General features: G+C 41.4%; 1 protein-coding gene across 1 annotated transcript in view; it reads left to right on the forward strand.

Annotated features, from left to right (window-relative positions):
• Window positions 1-10,109: 10,109 nt before the first annotated feature.
• fuom (fucose mutarotase) overlaps window positions 10,110-26,280 on the forward strand; it is a 79,258-nt gene continuing 63,087 nt past the window's right edge. The window contains exons 1-3 of the mRNA XM_048616334.1: window positions 10,110-10,244; window positions 14,342-14,410; window positions 23,941-24,011. Of these exons, the coding sequence (XP_048472291.1) occupies window positions 10,160-10,244; window positions 14,342-14,410; window positions 23,941-24,011 (225 nt within the window). The 5' untranslated portion in view covers window positions 10,110-10,159. The remainder of the gene's footprint in view (window positions 10,245-14,341; window positions 14,411-23,940; window positions 24,012-26,280) is intronic.

The raw sequence follows: 26,280 nt of genomic DNA on the forward strand, positions 1-26,280 counted from the left end.
TAGAGATAGTTAACTTCTTCAGGGTAGGCATCCTTAGAAGAGGCTTCACAGTGGGGTTAAAATTGTTTCAGAGATAGTTTCTGAAGAAGGGTCTAGGCCCGAAACGTCAGCCTTCCTGCTCCTCTGATGCTGCTTGGCCTGCTGTGTTCATCCAGCTCTACACTTTGTTATCTCTGGCTGATGTAATGTTTGTTTTAACTGTTCTAGTCTTGCGAATTCCCTGCCTCCAACACTGTTTCACTTTCCTCCTGTAAGACACTGATAAAACTTACCTTTGTGACCACTTTTGGCCAACAAATCAAATATCTCCAATGTGGCTCATGTCAAATTTTGTGTTATAATGCTCCTGCAAAGTATTTTGGGTGTGGTATTGCCTAAACATAAGGTGTTGTTCAATAAATAACAATGCAGACAAGAAACAATTAAAAGATCCCACAGTTGTTAAAGAAATAATAATGTTAGCTCCATTGAGTGAGAGCCTGAATGCCTTTAATTAAATTTTAGCTTTATGTTCACTGCCAGGTATTTATTGTTTGGATATAACATGTTGAAAATACAGATGTGGTCAAATGTTTGAGCATTTATGATCGATGTGTAGACAGTTGTGAAACGTAAGACAATAAAGTGATGCCTTGGTGTACATCTACATCTTTGAAATAGAAAGGTGTAATGTGACAGGAGATTATTTTTCCACAATCATCAGGCAAGCATATTTACAGACAAGTGATTTTCTGTAACTGCTCCAATGAATATTGATGCTTATTCAGTCAAAGATTTAACCATTCATTTCACAAAATAAACAAACATGCCCATTCACGGTTTATTTTACTGTTTCAGTTTGCTGGTGGAAATATTTAATTTGAAACTACAATGCCACAGTATTTATACTTCTATCAGAAGTGGTTGGAACAAGCATACTCTACATCATTGGCACTGAACAGGATGTGAAATTCAACACTCTAGACTTTGAGGAAATATTGCTATAATCTGGAATGAACAAACTCTTTTTATTCATTCCTTCATGGGATATGGGAGTCATTGACAAGGTCAGCATTTGTGGCCCATTCCTAATTGACCTGAACCGTATGGCTTGCTAGGCCATTGTAGAAAGCAGTTAAGAGTCAACCACATCTGGAGTCGGATATAGACCGGACCCGATAAGGTGTCAGACTCCCTTTCCTAAAAAGCAATTAGTGAACTGTTTTTACAGTAATCACTGATAGTTGTCATGGTCACCATTACTGAGACACACTTTATTTTCCAGACTTATTAACTGCATATGGGTTGCAACAGCTGTCTTGAAGCTGATTCAAGATTAGCGTTCCAAAGGAATTGGATAAATGCTTGAAGGGGAGAAAATTGCAGGGCTTATTGAAGAGCAGGTGAGTGGAAGATTAAAAAGGTGGCATATACATGATGGATCAAAAGGCTTCCCCCTTGGATACTGCAAGATTCTAATGTGCTATATGCAAGGTCCCACAGTAAAATCGCCACTTGTCTGCCATTTGGTTCTGGATTTTACAAAAATGTTGGTATCTATTGACAACAGCTATGACTGAATGTAAGTACGATGCCAGTCTGAGTACCTGATATGCCAATATAGTCTTACTGTAAATTGTTCTTTCACTTCTTTGTGTGCAAATTTCATTCCAGAGGTGTGCTTATTCCTAGCTGACATTTGCTAACATGATAACTTTCTCCCAGCCCAAATGAATTTATGTTTTTAAAAAGAGCCAATTTAACCAGGATTTCCTGAGTTAACAAAGTAATGAGTCTATGATATATGAAACATAAAAATAAATAAGAGTGTAATGCATATATGTGTAGGTTAGAAATGAAAAGGGAGTCCAAAATAAATCATTTAAAAAGATATGAGGATCAGTTGCTGACGCCCATGAAGAGTGGACAAAGGGACATTGTGGGGTGGTGGCAGTAGTGTTGGTGTTGGTAAGTTTGTGGTTGTTTTTGAGATGCTAGGCTTTGCATCTTAGCTAAAATCTTTTGTCTGTTTCCTTTCAATGCTGACTGTCACTCAGATTGTTGTCTCTTTTCCCATCATGTTCATAATCTGAGACAGCTCTAACAAAATTACAGTCCAATTGGAAGTGCAGGTCGTCCTTTGAAGTCCTTTCCCTTGAAGCTTCTTTGACATCCATCAGGTGCAACATTCTGCAATCTCTGTTGAGGCTGGGGATAACCCTGTGAGTCATTCACTGAATTACATTGCTCAGAATGTGCATTCTCAGTAATTCTTTTGGCTGTTATGTTCTCATTATGAAAAAAAAATGTCATTAGTAGTTCAATATATCTGTTTGTGATTGAGAGTTATGGTCTATCTTTATGATATGTTTTGAGATAAGATAGCACCCAGATAATTTTTGTATCTGCCGTCCACAACAGTGGCACTGCTGCTAGTTTCCCAACATGTTTAACGAAATTAATGAGAATGCAAGTTGAAGGAAGTTGGTAAAAGAAACGGAGCAGGAGTGGGTTGAGGGTGGAAATTGTTTTATGAAGTGTATTATTTTGACCCAGATTGCACTGCTTGGAATGGTTATATAAGAAGTCCTGAAAGAGAAGTGGCCACATACTTCAAAAGATAAACTTTTAATGAGTCCAGCAAAAAAACAGGGCTGTGAGACTAATTGAATTACAGTTTCAAAGAGCTGGCATTGTCACAACAGGTTGAATGGTCTCCTCTGCTGTAAGATTATATGCTTCTGTCAAGTGGTGTAGCACTACGCTGCAGAGCTAGAGTGAAATTTTAACTCTATTCATACAGCTACAGTGAAGCTGGCCGGGTAATAGACAAAGGCATATTGATTGACCCATGAATAACTACATTAATTTATCATACAAGTCACAATTAGCAATGAGATATTCTATTTGTAATATGCATTGCATGTTTTCATAAAATAAAGCAGCTAAATAAGTAACTAATAAATGATAGAAGTATTTTGGTAGCTGAAGATTAGAACGAAAGGTATGACATTTTATCTTTCCCATTATTTCCATTCAATATATGCTGTATTTCCTCTTTTTTTTAAATAAAGATCACTGTTTGATTGGTTGATACCCCAAGGCTCAAGACAGCATCACAGATGAATGAGAAGACAAGTAAAATCAAAATGTGCTGATCTGGTAATACCAAGTCTAGGTGGCAATAAGTTATAAATAATGAGTAGAAGTTTGAATAGGTTCCTTTTTGTCCAGAGCTAATTCACAAAAAGAACTTACATTCATTCTGAGCCATAACTTGCTAGCAAAATGCCTCAGAGCGATTCACATATTGAAGTGTTTATGAAATGCAAAACCATCCATTTGTAAGCAAAATGGTAATAAAAGAAAGATGGAAATTTATTATAACAGTATTTCTTAAAATAATGATTTCAAAGCACTATGACTCATGCAGGTGTTAAACTATCAAAACAGAAGGTGCAATGTATTAGCAATTCTGTTTTATATTTTTCCACACTCTACAAATTTTAGCATGAAAATCGTGTGGAAAATCTTTTATCTTAAAGAAGTTAGAAAAAAATTGGCTTACTGAAATCTGAAGTAATCATCTCATTTAATCAGGAGGGGCTTGTCAGAATCATTGCCTTTCCAATGTCATATGTCAAAATTTCCTCTTGAGTTCTGTGGTCTGTGAAATATCCTGCAAAATTCTGGGTGTGCCACAAAATGTTCCCATTGAATACAACTGCACAATTAGAGAATTAGAATAAAAGACTTGGACTAATTATGTCAGTCAATACAAGTGTGCGACTTCTTGTTAACATATGACTGTATCTATGGTGACAGTACTTCTGCATATGTAAACATTCGGCTAAAAAGTACCTTCTTGTCTTACAGTAAAGTTAAAATCCCCTTGGGGACCAGTGACAGAGCAAATGCTATCATTGTAATTTGAGGTTTAAAAAGCTGAATTCTCCACCAAATGCTCCAAAATTCAAAAGGATGTCACAAATAGCACAGTTTTAATTGCATAATCATGACCTCAACCAATAGTGTTGAAAAGCGGGGGATTTATGATAAAATGATTTAGGTAACATAGGTCAAATTTACCATATGTAGGATTGTTAGGCTCAATCATACTATTATGGAGGGACTGTGTATTTCACAACAGACTCTGAATAGGTCTTCTTTAGAAAGGGAAGGAAGTTGATTTCATTGGTGGAATTTTCCCAGCATTTGAGTGATGTTGGCAGCGGTGACAAATTTGGGAAAGTGTGGTGGGAATGAAAAAAAGGACAAGTTTCTCAATGTTGTGGGGAGAAAAGTCTAATTTTCTCCTCAAGGCATTAATGGCTAGATGAAATTTTTACTCATAAGCAGCAAGGATTTTATATCCTTGCATTTGCATCATTAGCTAACCTTGCCTCATTTCTGTGCAGTTCACAATTAGCCCAGGCATTGGCAAGGAACTAGGCTGTTCCAATCCCTGACTTGGAAGGCTGAGTGATTCAGGCAGATGAATCTCACTGCTTGCTTGTCCGGGTATCCATGATCACCCTCATTCAACAATATGTCATGGACAGGAATTGCCTCTACCCGTTATCCCAGGAAATTTCCGCCACCAAAACACCAGCCTAATCAGAACATTATCGCTGATCGTGGATTATCTCAGAGGATTCTTCTGTGCTTCGCTACTGAATTTGGAAGTTCACCTTTCATTGAAATGCTCCTATGTACAAGGACTCACATCCATCTCATTCATCTGCATCTCAGATCTTTTTCTTTAGCTTGCTTTATTAGCACTTTGCACTTGCTTGGGTGCTCTAATTTCAGAATTAGAATTAGGTTTTATTGTCACATGTACTCAAATACAGGAATACAGTGAAAAGTGTAAAATGTCACCATTTGTGTCGCCATCTCGGGTACAAAGGTACATAGGTACAAAATCTCAGATACAGAATAGAAAAACAAAGAAATATAGTTAAAGGTTCAACATTACATTCCTTCTTAATATAAAGTAGAAAAATAAAGAAATAAAATTAAAATTTTAACATTGCAGTCCATTGCATTGTAGTGCAGACGAAAATGTGGACATAGAAAGAATAATGTCAAATGACAGGGGAGAAACTTCAAATATAGAGGTGAGGGCTTTTAAAAAAAAAACATTCGGGGGATGTGGTTATCGCCCACCCTGAATTGTCCAGAGATCAGTTATGAGCAAACTGTATTGCAATGAGTCTGGAATCACATGTAGGCCAGGCCAGGTAAGGATGGCATATTTCCTTCCCTAATGGACATAGTGAACAGTAATCAACAATGGTTACATGGTCACCATGAGATTAGCTTTTTATTTCTGGTTTTTTATTGGGATTTGAATCCCATGTCCTCATCAGTTTGAGGCTCTGGGTTACTGTAGAGCAAAGTGTGCAGAAGACAGTAGAGCAAAGTGTGCAGAAGACACTGAAAGTCTGCAGAAGGATATAGATAGTCTAAGTGAGTGGGCAAAGGTCTGGCAGATGGAGTACAATGTTGATAAGTGTGAGGTCATCCATTTTGGTAGGAATAACAGCAAAATGGACTATGTTTTAAATGGTAAAAAATTGCAGCACGCTGCTGTGCAGAGGGACTTGGGTGTCCTTGTGCATGAATGGCTAAAAGTAGGATTGCAGGTGCAGCAGGTAATTAAAAAGGCAAATGGAATTTTGTCTGTCGTTGCTAGAGGATGGAGTTTAAAAACAGAGACTATGCTGCAGCTGTATAGGGTCCTGGTGAGGCCACACCTGGAGTATTGTGTGCAGTTTTGGTCTCCTCACTTGAGAAGAGATAGCACTGGAGGGGGTGCAGAGGAGATTCACTCGGTTGATTCCAGAGTTGAGAGGGTTGGATTATGAGGAGAGAATGAGTAGACTGGGATTATACTCATTGGAATTCAGAAGAATGAGGGGAGATCTTATAGATACATATAAGATTATGAAGGGAATAGATAAGGTGGAGGCAGGGAGGTTGTTTCCGCTAGCAGGTGAAACTAGGACTAGAGGACATCGCCTCAAAATAAAGGGAAGCAGATGTAGGACTGAGATCAGGAGGAACTTCTTCACCCAAAGGGTTGTGAATCTGTGGAATTCCCTGCCCAGTGAAGCAGTTGAAGCTACCTCGCTGGATGTTTTTAAGGCAAGGCTAGATAAATTTTTGAACAGTAAAGGAATTAAGGGTTATGGTGAGTGGGCAGGTAAGTGGAGCTGAGTCTCAAAAAGATCAGCCATGATCTTATTAAATGGTGGGGCAGGCTCGAGGGGCCGGATGGCCTACTCCTGCTCCTAGTTCTTATGTTCTTTGGTTCTGTTCTTATATCACCACAATGCCTTGTCTCCCTACCTTCCACTGACCAGCCAAAAGGAGGAATTGAGCATGATGGAAAATGGTTGGAAGATCTCTGAGTGTAGATGCTGGAGCAGAGAAGATGGCAAGGTGTCCCCATGAGTGAGTGGGAAACACATGGGGACAGGAGGGCTTCGTACTTTGGGGCGATAAGATGGGCGAGTGAAAATGCTGCAAGCAATGATGAGAGTGGCGGGTCATTAACATTGGTGGGTTTGATGTGCAGTGGCAGTGTTAGGTTGAGAGTAAGGTAGTGGAGAGAAGGTGGTGACATTTACCTTTGAAGAAAGCACAAGGTCATTGACCTCCTTTCTATGTTGATACAGCAGTTCTTCTCACCAGGAACACTCCACTGACCTGGGTGGCTATGTCAGTCCACCTGGCAGTGTCTGATGCCTTGGCATCTTTTGGTATTCCAGAGGAAAGAGCTTGGTCCTCCTCTCTACCACACCATGCACGAGGAACTCCGGGAACCTTTCTGTAAACTTAAATTCCAACTTCTGTTTGCTATGTAACAATGATTAAGCAGCAGATTCTGAATGGCTGGTCCTTGCCTGCAGACTTTAACTGGAGCATAGCTGAGCATTAAATATATCACCCAACGTGTCTACGCCAAAATATTTCTCTGTATTATCCTCTGTGAAGAAAAACACGAAGTAATTGTTTAATTTCTCCACCATTTCTTAAATCATAATTAGTTAATGTGCAGCTACAGCCAGCAATGGGGAAGACAAATGATGTGTTTATGTTTATTACAAGAGTGTTGGTCTATCAGATTACAAAAACAAAACTTCCTTGAAATGACATAAGGCTTTGATGAAGACTTTGGAGTTCTGTATACAGTTTGGTTTCCTTATCTAAGGAAGGATGTACTTACCTTAGAAGGCATACAATGAATCTTCACTAGAAAGATTTTTGGAAATACAAAGGCTGTTCTTTGGGGAGAGATTGAGTGGAATTGGACTATATTTTCTATCATCGAGAGGAACTGGAGATGATCTTGTTGAAGCTTGTAAAATTCTCACAGGGTCTGACACAAGTAGATACCAAGACATTAGTTTCTGCTGAAAAGACTAGAAGTTGAGCCATAGTCTTAGAGCAAGCTGCTTGGCAATTTTTCTTTTCCATTTCTTTTTTCTCTGTTTCACCCTGCCTTCTTTACAGCCCTACCTTCTTCCCAATGTCCCTTCCCATGTTGCTGAAGAACAAACTCATGTTTGACAAAGTTGAGGAGTGTCTCTTAGAAATGAATCTCACTTAAAAGAAAAGAACAGCCCAGCTAAAAGGTTTTGCAATGAGAGCTAGGATTTATGCAATAGCTTAGCCAGCACTCGTAGAAACAGATTAATGTTTCGGGTCACTAAAACTCTCACCTTTCCAGTGAATCCATTTCTCCTTGTAGATAGTGTTGCAGATTTGACACCAGAGTGAGCAGACAGTATTAAATACCATCATCTAATCACAGTGACGGGTCGCAAACTGGATAGTTATGCATGGGCCTTGCAAAGCAAACTTTGTGCCCGACTGGATCATGAGGGTGTGCTTCTGAATCAGCTGTCATGCCGTAATGGTCTGCTTCCTCATTACATAAGACAGGTAAACTGAAATCTTCAGCAGTTACTTGTTGAAGTTTGAAAGCTAAACTGCATTTATCCAGTTAGGACATAAACATCACCTTCATATTCAAATTTAGTGATACTGACAGAATCAAGGGACATGAAGATAGTGTGGGCAGATGAAATTGATTTAGAAGATCAACCATGATCTTATTGAATGGTTTAGTAGGCTTGAGAGGCCTAATGGCCCATTCCTGATTTTACTTCTTTTATTCAAAAGTTTGGATTTCATACACATTCGTCCTGGAGCAGTCTGCTTTTGAATGTCATGATGCGATCCTTGTAATTAAGCTCTTTCCATCAAATGATTCCTCCTGCCCCGTAAAAATGACAAGCATTCTCATGATTTATGATGTCATTGCATACTCGTACAGTGCAATTAAAGGTCAACATAAATAACTTCAGAAGAAAAGAAAACTTCACAAAGAGGTAGTGAGATTGTCTCTCCAGAACTGTCACACTGGATTTATTCACTTATTACTTTCCGCACTATAATTTTACCTTATTTTCAATTGATTCAGAATGTATTTTTGTACATTTTGCCCTTTGTTTGGCACTTCATTGCATTTCAATGTATTGTTACATAAATTAAACGTGTTCTTAATAACAGGATCAAGATCAAGAGGATACAGATTTCAAGTCAATGGCAAAAGAAGCAAATGTGATATATGGGAAAGAAAACAGGCAGTGAGATTAAGGTCTGGAATGCATGGTCTGAGAGTATTGTCAAGGCAGGGTAATTGAGGCTTTCAAAAGGGTATTAGACTGTTAATGGCAGAGGAGAAGTTTGCAGGGTTACAGGGAGAAGGCAGGAGAATAACACTAAGTGAATCATGCATTCAGCACGGACAAAATGGGCTGAATGGCCTCTTTCTGTGCTGTAACAAATCTGTGACTTTCCTGTAGTAACTTCCTTGCCACAAGCTGCACCAATTAGATAGGTACTGCAACATTAATGACTCAAGTGATTACTGCAACATTAACCTTGAACACAGAAAGCTTTTGAAACTAACAGAAGTGTCAAAATTGGAACTCAGCAATTTTACTAAGCAGCTTCTCTCCAATATGTTTGCAGCAATACCATGCATGCACCTTTAATGTTGTAAAATACTCCAAGTTCCTCCATAAGGATTCAATCAATCAGCTTGGCCAAGGAAGAGTGCTTTAGAGGTGGAAAGGTAGATATTCTGGCGGCACGGTGGCTTCAGTAGTTAGCACTGCTTCACAGTGCCAGGGACCCGGGTTCAATCTCACACTTGGGTGACAGTGTGAAGTTTCCATGTTCTCTGTGTATCTTTGTAGGTTTCCTTTGGATGCTCTGGCTTCCTCCCACAGTCCAAAGATGTTTCGGGCTAGGTGAATTAGCCATGCGAAATATGAGGGTGGGAGCTCTTCGGAGGACTGGTGTGGACTAGATGGGCTGAATGGCCTGCTTGCACACTGTAGGGATTGAGAGTTTAGGGCCGAGGGTATTAATCACCAATGATTAAAAACCAGAAATGCATAAGAAGCGAGAATTGGAAGGATGGTGAGATCTCGGAGAGTTATAATCTTGAGGAATGTATACAGGTTAGGAGCAGCGAAGTCATGGAGGATTTGAAAACACAGTGGAAAATCTTGAAATCGAGGTATTCAGGAGCATGGTCCAATGTAAGTCAGTGAGCATAGTGCCCATGGGTGGATGTGCTTGTTGTCAGTTAGGATATGGACAACAGAGTTTGCATCTGTTGAACAACACCATTGAGCTAGTTTGGTTATCCCTGTGTATTCCAGGGACATTCTTGACTCCAGAAAGGAGCTAGCAGTACGTCAAACATAGCAGTAAAGTTACCTTATCGAAAGCAACATGGTCTAGGTGTGCTCATAGCATGCAGGCTGAACGCTGATGCAAGTTCATGGGAAATTTGAATAATGGAAATGCTCCGTATAATCAGACACAGAAAAGATTTAAACACATCAACATTCATATTTCGAAACTGGTATGTCTTGTTTGAAATATTAAGGGAGAGAAGGAACGAGGAGGGAGACAGAACTGAAAATGAACAGGTTCCCAGAAAGGGGCAGTCGAGGAGCTAGCATGAGATTCCCCGCTGATCTGGGACAGTATTGAAAACTTTTTTTTGTGCAAAAGAACTTTGACATTCTTGCAACAGCGCCGCCTCTTCCAACCTGGGGCTGCTCCGAAAGGAGAAGGAATCGCAGGGAAAATGGTGATACTGAAAGGGATCCCCAGCATTATATCCCCGGATTTGCTTTATGCTTTGGCTAGAATGGGGCACGGGGATGAAATCGGTAAGATTAACCAGTTGTGTTCTGCCCTGAAGACAGTCAGGTTGGGGTTCGGAGACAGCGAGAATACTCCTTCTAGCAGGTTGCAGCCTGAGGCGGGTGAGAATGAACTCAACCAGGGCTCCGCCACATTCTGCAGCCTGTGTTTCAGCCTCTCGTGTTGCTATGTTTTCGGAGCTTCCTACCCATCCGCAGGGCCTGGCCGCTATGATCTACAGCCACTATTCAATCCCTACCTTTCACCTTTAGCATGCATTCCGTCTGAGATATACTTAACCCATTGAGAACCGCACTGGTCCGTCCGGCCTTTATGTTGTAGGTCAGTCTATCCTCCACTCCTCCTACTTCCCTTTCCCTGCTCTCTGGCCTGTCCATACACCTTTCTTCTGCAAAGTACTTGCAAACGCAGGCCATTCGGCCCAACATACGCATGCTAGTGTTTGTCCCATAATCGTTGCTTAAACAAGCCATCAACATTTCCTGACCTGTTTTTATCATCACCTTGTTTAGAGACGCTCTGGAGCAGGTAGGATTTGAACCCAGGTCTCGCAGTTTAGGAGGTGGAGACGCTAGCACTCTGGCACAAGAGAGCTCCTTTCTTTTCCCGCCTCTTTTTCCTCCACTCACTCTCTCCCCTCTGTCCTCTCCTATTGACTCCTTTCATGCTGAGGCACAACATGACATACTCTAGATATTTCCAATCAACCTGTTCACAGATATTATGATACACATCTGGAATAAGTAGGATTTAAACTCAGGTGCCCTAACACAGAGGTAGGGACACTACCACTATACCAGAACATGTTCCAAGATTATGGTGTCTAATGTGCAATAAGTCAACTCAATCTTTTTCGTTGAAATTTGGCTTAAAATGACATTCCCAGAAATTAATTCAGAACCTGGCATTTGATGCCCTGTTGAAGGTGATTCAGAGGTCAATATGAAAATGGCTTTAGATACCGCTTCTGTGTCGAAGAGGCAGGGGAGCTTTATTTGGTTGGCTGGAGTTTTTGTAGCTCTGTTACAACTGACGTTTAATAGGGCTCAACCTAAATGAAATATCAAGTTTGGAGATCAGGAGAGAGTAAAATCAAAACCATAACCAGCTTCTCATAGTCCAAAGCTACAAACTACTAAGTTGTAAAATTATTACATTCGAATCAAGCAAACAATTTAATATTATTGTATAGAATTAACACAAAAAAAACCTGATGCCTGAACTAAGTTCAAATTTGAGATTGGGGTGGAAAGTAACCTGTTATCACAATCTGATTGTTGTCTAGTTATAGTCAGGATTGCGGCTGATTGAGATTGCAGGATATTATGCTGTGGATAGACATTGCAATTTATTGAACATCAGCTTAGAACTGTTTCTAGGACAAAGCTTTACACCAGGTTTCCAAATTTAACCATCTCAAACTGTTTTTGGTTGACATAGGATCTGACATCAATGATTTCATTTACGTATTTAATATGAATCCTTTAATGTACAAGTAACTAATCTGATCTGCTTCACTGTGCAAATACCGCTCTTCTAGAAATTTTCAACTGTGGAAACATTTCAGACACAACTATGATAGTCTGCATCGATCTGATTTGAGGAAGAAAGGTTTGTTAGTAATATTGAGATGCATTCATATTTTAAGAACAGCACAAGTGGAATGTGGTCTTGGCTTTGCACACACTAAACTTTACACAGACAATACAATGCAGTAACAGGCCATTCAACCAAATTAGTCTGAACCATATCCTCCACTCAAACCTCCTATTGATACTTGCATTGTGTAAGATGGTTGGTATTAAACTGAGGATCTGCAGGATGCTGGACTTTTTTTATCAATTCTCAGGATGAGTTTGCCACTGGCTAGGCCAGTGTTTATTACCAATTAAGAGCAATTGCTGTGGGTCTGGAGTCACATGTAGGCCCAGACCAGGTGAGGATGGCAGTTTCCTTCCCTAAGGGGCATTAGTGAACCAAATGGATTTTTCCCTAACAGTCAGCGATGGATTCACGGTCATCAGTAAAATCTTGATTCCAGATTTTTAATTGGATTCACAATCTACCATGGCAGGATTTGAACCTCGGTCCTCAGAGCATTACCTGGGTCTCTCATGATCTTCCACTTATGATCTCTGTCCAACAATTCCTTTTCATTAGTGCATGTGTGCGGCTGTTGTATGAGGACAGATGTCTCAGTGATGGTTTAACAGCAGCAAGACCTTTGTCTAGGTTTCACAGGAAACTTGGCTACTCACCTGGGCTGCTAGCTGGTGTTGGAGTTGTCTTTCAGGTTGGTGTTTGGTTGCATTTATGCAATGACTGCAGTGAAGCAACCTTGCACCACCGTTATAGTTGCGTGTATGCTAATCAATGATGTGCCACAGTCATCTTGGATGCGATAAGTTATTCTGCTGCAATTTCCATTTAATTAATGTACAATGATGATAGCATTTTATTCCAACTTGATAAAAAAAAGTAACTGTTTTAGTATTGATTGTTAAAATGTTAGCTGTAAATTCTCTCAGTTGTCACTTCCAATTCCCAATCACTTTCCAAACTCACCTTTCTGATCCCAACACAGTCCTTTTCCCATCTTCACTGAACATCAATGACTCTAGCAGTTCAAGAAGAAATCCCACCACCATCTTTTCCCTCTTCTTGCGGCAAGTAGGAAAGGACAATAGATACAGCCTTTCCAGGGTAGTGTTCTCACATCTTGGGAAACATAGACAATAGATGTAGGAGTAGGCCATGTGGCCCTTTGAGCCTGCACCACCATTCAATGTGATCATGGCTGATCAATTTCAATATCCCTTTCCCGCTTTCTCTCCACTTCCTTTGATCCCTTTAGCCACAAGAACCACGTCCGCCTCCGTCTTGAATATATCTAATGAACCGGCCCCAACAGCTTTCTGTGGGAGAGAATTCCACAGGTTCACAACTCTCTGAGGGAAGAAATTCTTCCACATCTCAGTCCTGAATGGCTTACCACTTATTCTTAGACCGTGACCCCTAGTTCTAGACTTCTTTAACATCAGGAACATTCTTCCACATCTAGCCTGTCCAGTCATTTCAGGATTTTATGCATTTCTTTGAGATCCCCCCTCATTCTTCTAAATTCCAGTGAGTACAAGCCCAGTCGATCCAATCTTTCTTCATATGTCAATTCTGCCATCCTGGGAATCAGTCTGGTGAATTTTTGCTGGACTCCCTCAATAACAAGAATGTCCTTCCTCAGACTAGGAGAACAAAACTGCACACAATACTCAAGGGGTGGCCTCACCAAGGCCCTGTATAACTGCAGCAAGACGTGCTTACTCAAATACAAAATAGAGGCGGTATTTCTGCTTGATCAGTCTGATCAGATTGATTACCTAACTGTGTCTAAAAATGCAAAGGTAGATGCTCTTTAAAAAGGCTCTCTGTTCTGTGGAATGGAAACATTTCACAAATAGTCAGTGTCAAATGTTCCAATTGTTGGCACACCTCTTTGCTAGTTTACCTGATCTCAGTAGTAGTAACAATCAAGTGGGTATCTGCTCTTATTTGCTATCCGATAACCCTGTTACAAAAGTGCATATCCATGGATAAATTCCTATATGGTAGCAATTGGAAATAATCTTGTGAAGTTATAATTAAGATGCTCAGTTACATTGCGTGTATTACATATTGATAAATATACGTTGATTTAGTGGCACATTTAGTGATTCATTTACGAACCTTACCTGAAACAACATCTTCCGATGTAGAGCATCCAAGTATTTATGTCATGTTATTTACCATTGATGAGAGATAATTGTAATAGTGAATATGCAACTGAGGAGGACTTCGACAAGCTTGACAGAATTTAAACCACATCATTCCTCCAAAACATTGGCATCTGGGGATATTTTGAAGTTACACAGCTTAGAAAAAAAATCATTTGACCTTGCATTTTTTAAGCTGTCTATTGTGGTATATAAAGGGTTGAATCACCAACTGAATGTACACCATGTGGTTTCCTGACGATGCACTTTTGCCACACTGTATGTATACTGGGCTTTAAGCAGCATGTTATCCCAGGAGACACTTTTCACATCTCCAATGCTTTATCTTGCAGTGCTCGCTGATGCCAACTTCCCAACTTCCTCAGTGTGTCGCTTTGGCCCAACTGAAATAAGAGTCGATGGTGAGCATTGCTTTCAGTAAGGATTGCTTCATTACCATAGACAACTTCTTGCTTAGTAATGAATCACAACAGTTTTTGCATCTCGAGTCTGCAGTTTCTTGGGAGTTGCCAGGTGTCACAGTAGTCTCGGCTAATGTAGCGTGGTTTCTCAGTCTGGGAGGTCAATTAGTGAAGGTGTTATTGGACATCTCAGCCAACTCTTGCATTAACCACTTTCTCTTCATAGTTTGCCACTTCCTCTATTGCTCTTTCTACTGCGCCTTCAGTCCTCCAAGACATGGTAGCAGGCTTTACTGATCTTACCTATAGCCTTAATAATTTCTCATCCCCCGATGCTACATTTGCTGCCTCTCCCAAACCCTTCACTCGGGCTCTTAGAATGTAATATTGATTTCAGTGAAACTGATTTCTCCTCATGCAGTATCACCTTGCAAATACAATGCTATCCTAATTCATTTACATATCCATGTCAGCCCAGCACAACGGCCATGCCAAGTGGGGTGGCACGGTGGCTCAGTAGTCAGCCTCACAGCGCCAGGGACCTGGTTTGGATTCCAACCTTGGGCGACTGTCAGTGTGAAGTTTACAAATTCTCCCTGTGTCTGCATGGGTTTCCTCCCATAGTCCAAAAATGTGCAGGTTAGAGGATGCTAAATTGCTCATAATGTGCAGGTAGATGGATTAGCCATGGGAAATGCTGGATTACAAGGAAAGAGTATGGGGGTGGTTCTGAGTGGGATGCACTTAAGAGGGTTGGTGTGGACTTGATGAGCCAAATGGTCTGCTTCCACACTGTAGAGATTCTATGATTGATCATTACAAGGCTGCCTCTGTCACCATAAACCAGGCTCCCACCTCCAACCAACTCTTATCCTCTGTGTATTCCTTACTATTAGCTTCAACTCCAGCATGTGACTCTGTGGCTATAGCCATGTATGTAATTTTTTTCAAGTTCCTTTGGATGAGAGTGCTGTTGTATGATGAGAAGCTGAGCAAATTGGGTCTATATTCTGTGCAGTTTAGCAGAATGAGAAGCTATCTCATTAAAGAATAAAAGATTCTGAAGGGGTTTGACAAGGTCAACACTGAGAGATATGTTTCCCCCAGGCTGGCGGGTCTAAACAACAGGCCACAATCTCAGGAAAACAGCACACTCCCTCAGGGGAGAGATGATGTGAAATTTATTCACCCATTGATTGTGAATCTTTGGAATTCTCGACCTTGGAAGGTTGAAGGTTTTCCATCATTTAATTTGCTTAAGGCTGAGATTGACAGATTTTTCATCTCTCAGAGAATCAATGGACCTGGGGACCAGGCAAGAATGTGGAGTTGAAACTGTGGCCTTATTCAATGATGGGGCTTGCCTGAGGGTATTATGATCTACTACTGCTAGTATATCCTGTGGTCCTATCTATATTAGTTGAGTGGACCATCCATCGTGTTACAAAACCATTTTCCGTCCTAAAGTTCACTGATCTGTGCTGTGGTTTGTAACTTGGTCTCAAGCATTCTTGGTCTAAGGAGGGGAAAATATTTATCCTTCCACCCCACCTCCAGATTTCCCCTTCCCGATTTGCAGTCAGTGCAATTGGGTGAAAACGAGACCAGGAAGAGCCGCAACAGTTTTTGTGGAATAAATATTCTTACAAAGGACAGCGATGAGTGAAGCTAGAAATTATTGAAGCATATCTCCACAAGAGACTTCATTCAGGACCAGCAGAGAGGATACTGAAGTAAATTTCAACAAAGACTAATCTTTTCCAATAGTAACATTTCTGGATGAGTATAGTATAAGAGTTTATGAATTCATTATACTGCTCTTTAAATATTGTTCGTATATTTGCGGTTTCACATTGTTGCACTTTATAACTGCTTGAACTAAGAAAAGTACAATGCATCTAAATAATCTCTTAGCATCCATCATGATATGCAGTACTCACATACACTCTTAAATGCCCAATTTGGTGATATTCATTTATTTATTATTTAGTTGAATCTCTTGATTAAGTGACTCATAGAAAGAGACAGCATAACTACTGTCATTCATAAATACCCATGGCTCATTCACCTCTCATTCTTTAAAATTGTAGACGCCCAATTTGGCTAATCTCTCTTTATCGGATAATCCTGCCATTCTGAAAATAAGTCTGGGGAGCCATTGTTGTACTCCCTCTATGGCAATAATATCTTTCCTGAGATAAGGAGACCGAAATTGCACATGGTACTCCAGGTGCAGTCTAATTAAGTTTCTATACAATTGAAGAAGGATCTCAATACCTTGTAATAAAATCCTCTTGCAATAAAGGCTACCATTCCATAGGCCTTCCTAATAACTTGTTGCATCTGTTTGCTTTCAGTGACTTATTGACAAGGAAATCCAAGTCTCTTTGCACATCTACACTTTGCAGCCTCTCATCTTTTAAGAAATGCTCTGCGTGTCTGTTCCCTTATGAAAGTTGATAACTTCATCTTTGTAGTGATTGTAACAAGGTCAGCCAGATGGACCTTATAGAATATGAGTTCCCTGATTGGGGCTGTTAATCTGGTCCAGTCAGGGAGCCCTGGCTGACAGATATAAACAAGAGTGTCAGAGGTTCTGTTCACTCTGAGAGCTGGCTCTGAGGGACCTGGACCAGTGTCAAGTACTACGCACGTGTAAGTAAAGGGTGACTTGGTGATGGGATACCAGCCTCTGTGGAGTTATTTCAGTGGCAACGAGGGTAAAAAATACACTCCTGAAGAAATTCACTGACAACAGTTGTCTTTGAGTTGGGGTAAGCATTTCTGGCAACATGCCATTATTTGGGAAGCTTGACTCATTTGATCCTGCCATCGAAGACTGGGTCCAGTGTGTGGAAAGAACACACTATTTATTTCCAGGCAAATGTTATTGGGACAAGTGAAAAGCAACAGGTAACTCTCCTGACAGCTTGTGGACCTGCAGCGATTAGGAGCCTGTCGTTTCCTGAGGCACCAGATACTAAAACCTTTCAAGAGTTTTCTGTTGAAAAAGGGTAGCCAGGATATAGCCTTTAGGGAAGTGAAGAAGCAGCTATCATTGTCTACAGTGTTGGCCATCTATGATCTCAAGCAAAATCTGGCACTGACTTGCGTTGGCTATCCTTATGGTATCGAGGTAGTGTTAGCTCACCAGTGGCCCAGTGGGGAGGAATGCTCAGTAGTATGTGCTTCCCAGACTTTGGACGGTGCAGAGTGCAAATATGCCTAGATAGAGAAGGAAGGTTTGGTGGTCATCTTTGGTGTGAGAAAGTTACACCAGTACCTTTACGGATGCAAATTTGTCAAAGTAACAGACGACAAATTCTTGCTAGGTCTGCTCCAAGAGGACATGGCCGTGCCACCCATATCTTCAGGTAATTTCAATGGCGAGCTCTCATTCTACGTGCATACACTTACAAGTTGGAACACTGTCTGGGAGGACAAGTAGTAAATGCAGATGCCTTGAGCTGCCTCCCCCTGGCAGATACACCACCAGTGGTGCCGCCACGGGAAGAGTCTGTTCTGGTTTTAAACTTTCTGGATGTCCTTCCAGTCACTGCTGACAATATCAGACTGCGGACGCTATAAGGTCTGGGCCTGGCAAAACCTAAACAGCTAGTGGCGTTAAGGGAAACAAAAGGGCCATCACAACTCAGATCAAGACCAGATCACGATAGAGGACGACATTTTACTATGGGGAGCATGAGTGATTGTCCTGAGCAAAGGTCACTGCCAGATACTGGCTGAACTCCACCAGGGTCATCCAGGGGTGTCTAAAATGAAGATGTTGGTGGGAAGTTATGCCTGATGGCCAGGATTGGATGCAGAAATTGTCATGTTGGTGGGGCAGTGCCCAGAGTGCCAATAAGGACAAAAATTACCGTCAACAGCTCCCCTACATTCACGGGAATGACTGGGTAAACCCTGGACTCAGCACTGACGATGCAGATTCTTTCATGGGCTCAACATTCTTAGTCATTGTGGACACCCACTCAAAGTGGTTGGACATGCATCAAGTTCATTTGTCAAACACGGGGACAACGATAGAAAAACCTGTGAACATCTTTTGGAATACACCGTCTCCTGGAAGTGTTGGTCGCAGCCAACAGGCCATCATTTACCAGCAGGGAATTTAAGTATTTCCTAAAGTTGAATGGTATTCAACTTATGAAGACAGCTCCATACCATCAATCATCCAATGGTATGGTGGAAAAAGCAGACTAAACTTTGAAAGCAGGCTTAAAGAAACAGCCTATAGTTTTAGAAGTGCTAAAAGGGGTTGTGAAAAGTCGTTAGCAAACAGGATTAAGGAGAGTCCCAAAAGTTTTTTACATACACATAATAAACAAGAAGGTAGCCTGGTAAAAGACAAAGGAAGCAATCTATGTGTGGAGCCAGAAGAGATAGGTGAGGTCCTAAACGAATACTTTGTGTCAATATTCACCAAAGAGAAAGGAATTGATGGAGAATGATCTCAGGGAAGGGAGTGTCGTGTTTCTAAGCCAAGTTGCTATCAAAAAGGCGGAGGTGTTGTGCGTCTTAAAAAGTATTAAGGTAGTTAAATCCCTGGGTCCTGATGGGATCTATCCCAGAATATTGAGGGAGGCAAGAGAACAAATTGCTGGAGCATTGACAGACATCTTTGTATCCTCTTTGGCCACAGGTGAGGTCCCAGTGGACTGGAGAATAGCCAGTGTTCTCCCACTGTTGTAACAGGGATAATCTTGGAAATTACAGGCCTGTGAGTTTCACGTCGGTGGTAGGGAAATTATTGGAAAAGATTCTCAGGGACAAGATCTATATGCATTTAGAAGCAAATGGACTTACTAGCGATAGACAGCATGGTTTTGCATGGGGGAGGTCGTGCTTTCACTTACTTGATCGAGTTTTTTGAGGAGGTGACAAAGATGATTGATGAGGGAAAAGCAGTTGATGTCATCTACATGGACGTCAGTGAAGCCTTTGACAAGGTCCCTCATGGCAGACTGGTACAAAAGGTGAAGTCACAGGGTATCAGGGGTGAGCTGGCAAGATGGGTACAAAACTAATTTAATCATAGGAGACAGAGGGTAGCAGTGGAAGGATGTTTTTCGGGCTGTGACTAATGGTATTCCACAAGGATCAGTGCTGGGACCTCTTCTGTTCGTGGTCTACATAAATGACTTGGAGGAAAACATATCTGATCTAATTAGTAAGTTTGCAGATGATACAAAGATCGGTGGAGTTGTGAATCGTGAGGAGGATTGTCAGAGAATACAGCAGGCTGTAAATCAGTTGGAGGCATGGGCAGAAAATGTCAGATGGAGTTTAATCTGGACAAATATGAGGTGGTGCATTTTGGAAGGTCAAGTACCGGTGGAAATTATACAGCAAATGGCAGAACCCTTAGGTGTGTTGATATACAGAGGGGTCTGAGTGTGCAGGTCCTTAGGTCACTGAAGGTGGCAACGCAGGTAGATATGGTAGTTAAAAAAAGGTTTATGGCATGCTTGTCTTCAATGGAAGGGGCATTGAGTATAAAGATAGACAAGTTAGGCCACACTTGAAATTTTGTGTACAGTTCTGGTTACCACAGTACCAAAAGGATGTAGATGCTTTGGAGAGGGTACAGGAAAGTTTCACCAGGATGTTGCCTTGTATGGGGGACTTTAGCTATGAAGATAGGTTAGATAGACTGGGTTTCTTTTCACTGGAACGCAGGAGGTTGAGGGGCGACCTGATAGAAGTTTATAAGATTGTGAATGGCATGGATAGGGTGGAGGGGCTACTTACTAGGGGACGCAGGTTCAAAGTGCAGGGATGGGGGGGAAATGTTTAAAAGTGATGTGTGAGGCACAATTTTCACACAAAGGGTGGTGAGTGCCTGGAATGCGCCGCTAGAGGAGGTGGTGGAAGCAGACACAATAGCAGCGTTCAAGAAACACCTGGACAAGTACATGAATAGGAAGGGAATAGAGGTGTACGGACCCTGTAAGTGAAGACACTTTGAGTATGGAAGGGCAAAATGTGTTGATGCAGGCTTGTAGGGCCAAAGGGCCTGTTTCTGTGCTGTTTTATTGTTGCTGTTCTTCTTTGTATACCCAGAACAGCTGGAAAGGCTGTCAAAACCCTTGGGTTTTCCTCCTTTGTCTGGTACCGAAGAAACCCCAGAGCCTGAGATGGACACAGCGGATTTCGCAGCCTTGACACCTTCATCACCTGAAGAAGAGGGTGACTTTGCCCTGAGACGCTCCAGGCTCAAGAGGTGGACTACAGTCTGGTACATGCTGCCCGTATCTAAGGCAGAGTCAGAGGAACAGAACCTGGCGCAAAAACACCCTAGGAGAGGGGACAAGACAAAGAACAGGACTAAGTGCCTGGACTTAGAGGAAGAGAGATGCGGTGATTGTAACAAGGTCAGGCAGATGGACCTCATAGAAAATGAGATCCCTGATTGGGGATGTTAACCTGGTCAAATCAGGGAGTCCTGCCTGACAGATATAAATATGAGTGCTAGAGGTTCTTTCTGTTCACTCTGAGAGCTGGCTCTGAGGAAGCCAGACCAATGTCCAGTGCTATGCACGTGTAAATAAGGGGTGACTTGGTGACAGGATACCAGCTTATGTGGAGTTATTTCTACATTATTCCACAATATTCCAACTGCTAAACTCCTGCATGCTCACTAATCCTATCCAAATCCTCCTGAACTCCCTTTACAACTTCCTCCCAACACACATTCCTGCTTAGCTTTGTATCATCTGTAAATTTGGAAATATTACATTTGGTCTCCAACTCCATACTATTGATGTATAGCTGAAGCCCAAGTATTGATCCTTGCAGTACCACACTAAACACAGCTTGCTAACCCATTTATTCTCACTCAGTTTTCTGAAAATCCTTAATCACTGGCAGTGGATTACCTCTTAATCAAAGTGCTTTAATTTTGCTAACTGAGCTCCTGTGGGGGACCTTATCTAAAGCCTTCTGAAAACCCAAGTGTACTACTTGGATTAATTTTGTTAGTAACATCCAGAAAGAACTCCGAAACGTTTGTCAAACATTGTTTATAATAACAAAGCCGTTCAGAGATTTATCAAAATTGTCTGCTAGCATCCCTACATCCATTGATGTTTTACAGATTACATCTACCCCGTCATCATTTATTTAAAGAATTCCTGAAAAAAATATTGGGAAGTGAGGATGACAAAGTCACAATTGGGTTAATGCCATCTTTCCATAGAGTCCCTACAGTGTGGAAGCAGGTCATTTAGCCCATTGAGTCCATACCAACCCTCCAAAGATCAGCCTACCCTATCCCTGCATTTCCCATGGCTAACCCACCTAGCCTGCACATCCCTGGACACTATGGGCAATTTAGCATGGTCAGTCCACCTAACCTGCTCATCTCTGGACTGCGGGAGGAAACCGTAGCATCTGGAGGAAACCTGGACAGATATGGGGAGAATGCGCAAACTCCACATACACATTCACCCAAGGGCAGAATCAAACCTGGGTCCCTGGTGCTGTGAGGCAACAGTGCTAACCACTGAGCCACCCCACCACCCCACCACCCCACCACCCCACCACCCCACCACCCCACTAAAGTATTCAGTTCAATTTATACTGCATATTCTCATAAGACACGTTAGAGCGAGCTTTTGGAATGTGTCTCTATCAGAGGCATAGTTTTGAAGATCTTTAAAGCTCACAAATGTCGATGTTCCAATTGTGGAGAAGGCATCATTGACTGAAAGTTTGAGTGGTACACCAGAACTCTCATAATAAATCCATCTATAATTGAAATTGCAGGGTTTTGCTAACAGGTGTTTCATGCATCAGACTATGATAATTTTATACATGTTTGAGATTTGAGTTCAATTTGGCTGTTATCATGTATTGTCCCCAGCAAACCACCAATGTGACAGTACCACTTCCACACTGGCTACTGCCTGGTCACTGATATATTATGATAGTATCCAATCAGTGCTTAAACTTTGGCAGTTTTATGCTATTTATCTGCACAGAGTAAACTTCCACTTTCTTGAAAATGCTAAACTTTTTCACATACGTTACTGAAAGGACTTCAGAATGTGCTTATTTAAATGTGTGATACAGTAAATGCAGTGATCAGCCACTAGATGGTGTCTGTACACAGGATAGGATGGGTTCCCTTTTTTTGCCATAATCCCTTGATTCACTGGCTGTAGATTTAAAGGTTTCAGCAGTAATTATATAATCTCTTGTTCCATCTGAAAGAGTTTGCCTTGTCCACATGCACTAACCTGTTCATGAAGTGCTGGTTATATGTTAGCATACCTGTAGGGACTATCATAAATTGAAAATAGAAATTAAAAGGGATCATCTGTGATAAATATTAGCTTAAGAATGGATCAAAAATAATGGCTGTAATGCTGACAGAAGATACTCTGTGAACTAACGATCAACAGAAGTTGTAGGCTGATTTGCGCCACTGTTAGCTTCACAAAAATAACTCCCTCTGATTTAGATGAAGTTGCTGAATTTTCATATTACCCGTCCATTAAACCCTCAAGAAAAGCTAGATCTAGTATTTGGTAGTGTAAGTACCTGTTTAACAATGAGATATTTGTTTACAACTGCTAACCAATCTCTCTTGTCCAAAAAGTTAACAATTATAAGTGTGAGGTTCAGTCCATCAGAATGTAAATTGTTTAAGAAGATCTTAAAGATTTGAACATGTTCATTGTTTCCATATTTTCTCTTTCTGTCTCTTATTGCTCCTTTTCCTGATTTCATCATTCTTTCCCCCCTTTTATTTCACTTTCTGTGCCTGATTTAACATTACATTTACTTCCCCTATTCATTCACCTCATCAGTTCCCCCTTTCTTAATTTCTCATTTTTAAAATCTCATTAGTTAAGGAGTTCCGATGTTTGTCCCGACAATTCAACACATTCAACACTGACAAGTTGAATTGTCTAGAGACCATATCCTGGGTCCCAGGAACACAGGCATCAAAGCCCATGATTATAAAGGTAACTACCTTAATCTCACGTTTGCAAAGAATTGCTGCCTTTTCCCTTGCAATAAGATCATACGGCACGTTTTGGAGCTACAGAGATTCAACAGCCAAATTTCTGCCCTCTTATTCCATTACTTAGGCTGGGCCATCATTTATTTGAACTTACCACTCACCAAATATTGAGAGAAGATAATTATCATACCGCTTCTCTACTTAAAAACATTAATTTCAATAATTGAAATATTTAAATAATTCTTCACAATGCTGTCAGCAGACTGTACCATACTGTTCATCAAAGTGTTGTGTGAGAATTTTCTATCATCCTAATCTCTTACTCATTCACATGGCCGGCAACTTTAGGATTTCTCTAGTGCCAATGACGTGCATCCCACTGAGAGCTGAGAGTGCTGCAAAGTGAGGGAAACTACTCAGAGCCCCAGAACTAGTTGTGGCTTAGCTTCAGTGCAGTGAAGAATTCTGTTACTTTGCAAATTTGTAGATGTTTAAAAACTCTTTGAAACTAACAATGTTTTGTTTTTCCTCATTAAAGGTCTTGGAATTCCAGAGCTACTCCAGGCTGTTCTAAAACTCTTTCCATTGGATACTTACGTCAGCTGCCCAGTAAGTTTGGCTGTACAGTGCACCAAGAGCTTTAAGTTATCACAAACTTCCTGTTTGTGCTGGCCTGTGTGTAGACAGTGTATCTTTGATTTAGAGATAACAAGGTGTAGAGCTGGATGAACACAGCAGGCCAAGCAGCATCAGAGGAGCAGGAAAGCTGACGTTTCGGGCCTAGACCCTTCTTCAGAAAATCAGAATATCTTTGATTTATGTGTGATACCTATTAAATCTAAATAAAGCCAGTTATAGAGAATGAGCTACTGTCTACTCTTCTGGCATTGACTTTTCCCAATCATGTATCTCACAAGGATAGCTAATGGAATTAAACAATTTCTTTCTCCTGTCCATGAAAGATGGGAAACAGCTAGAATAGCAATCTATGGGCCAGTAAGTTGAAGCTAAAGGTTATTGCACTACATAGAGAGGGTGTGAGGAAAGACTGGATCGACTGGGCTTGTACTCGCTGGAATTTAGAAGAATGAAGAGGGATCTCATAGAAACAAATAAAATCCTGATGGGACTGGACAGCCTAGATGTGGGAAGAATGTTCCCGATGTTGGGGAAGTCCAAAACAAAGGGTCACAGTCTAAGAATAAGTGGTAAGCCATTCAGGACTCAGATGAGGAAGAATTTCTTCCCTCAGAGAGTTATGAACCTGTGGAATTCTCTCCATCAGGAAACTGTTGGGGCCAGTTCATTAGATATATTCAAGAGGAAGCTGGACGTGGCCCTTGGGGCTAAAGGGATCAAGGAGAATGCAGAGAAAGTGGGAATGGGATACTGAGGTTGCATGATCAGCCATGATCATATTGAATGGTGGTGCAGGCTCAAAGGGCCGAATGGCCTACCCCTGCATCTATTGTCAATGTTTCTATGCTTCTGTGTCTAGGATCCCAAAGATGAATGTGAGGGAGTTATTGAGGATAAGTAGATAATATTGAGGGGGGGGGATCAGGTGAGTCACCAAGACCACCACAGTGTATATAAAGGCTTGGACTGGGCTGGAAGAATGAATCCACACCAATGTAACCAGGTACAGGCTTTTTAAGTTAAAGGCAGAAGTGTTGAGAGAAGCTGAAAGGAAGTTGGTACTGTTCAGGCAGACAAGAGGTTAACATGAGTGGGAAGCAGTTGGAAGTTGCATGCCAGTTTTCAGTAACAATGGCCATCAGGTTGAGGCTTTCAATGTAGGGAAAAATTACAGGGAAGATGAAGACATCAGAATCACGGTGGCACAGTGGTTAGCACTGCTGCCTCACAGTGCCAGGGAACTGGGTTCAATTCCACCCTCAGGCAACTGTCTGTGTTAAGTTTGCGCATTCTCCCTGTGTCTGTGTGGGTTTCCTCCAGGTACACTGGTTTCCTCCCACAGTCCAAAGATGTGCAGGTTAAGTGGATTGGCCATGGGGAATATAGGGTAGGGGGGTGAGTTTGGGTGGGATGCTGTTCGGAGTGTCGGTACGGGCTGAATAGCCTGCTTCCACATTGTAGGGATTTGGTTGATTCTGTGATGTAGATTGGAAGGTAGAGGAATGTTGGAAACAAAGGAATTTAATTCTTCTAAAAAGTAGGTGGATGGGTTTTTGGTCGGGAATTGAGTGGGTACTATAATCTTGGTCCACAGATCCACAGGGGTAGGAGGTGGCATAATGGTCTTATCACTGAATTCATAACCCAGAACTTCAGGCTAATGTTCTGGCGACATACGTTTGAAACCTACCGTAGCAGATGGTGACATTTAAATTCAATAATGTTTTGAGCCAAAAGCTGATCCAATGGGACCTCCTGCCTATTGTGGATTGTGCACACCCTGGTCCTCGGTTCACTGCTGTCCTTCAGGGAAGGAAATCTGCCATTCTAACCTGGTCTGACCTCTGTGTGACTCCAGACACTCAGCGGAGTGGTTCACTACCCTCTGAAGTGGCTGAGCAAGACTCATTCGAGGGCAATTAGGGATGGGGAACAAATGCTACTGGAGGCAGTGATGCCCACTTCCCATTGACTGAATTAAAAGAAGGCCTTTGGTTACAGTTTGAATGGATGTTTAAAAAATTATGGGATGCTAATGTGAAGGTTGGGGGATTTGTGTGGAGGGAATAAATGATGTGGAGTCAGGCAGTACATCCATTGGGATTGAGATTTCTATTGCAGACACGTTCTGAAAATGCATTTATGGGAATCGGAGATTCCTGGCGCTGTGTTCATCAGTGCATAGTAACAGGTCAGTATCTCCAGTGCATAGTAACAGGTCAGTATCTCCAGTGCATAG

The sequence above is a fragment of the Rhincodon typus genome, chromosome 34 (assembly GCF_021869965.1).
Source record: "Rhincodon typus isolate 14 chromosome 34, sRhiTyp1.1, whole genome shotgun sequence".
Lineage (NCBI taxonomy): Eukaryota > Metazoa > Chordata > Chondrichthyes > Orectolobiformes > Rhincodontidae > Rhincodon > Rhincodon typus.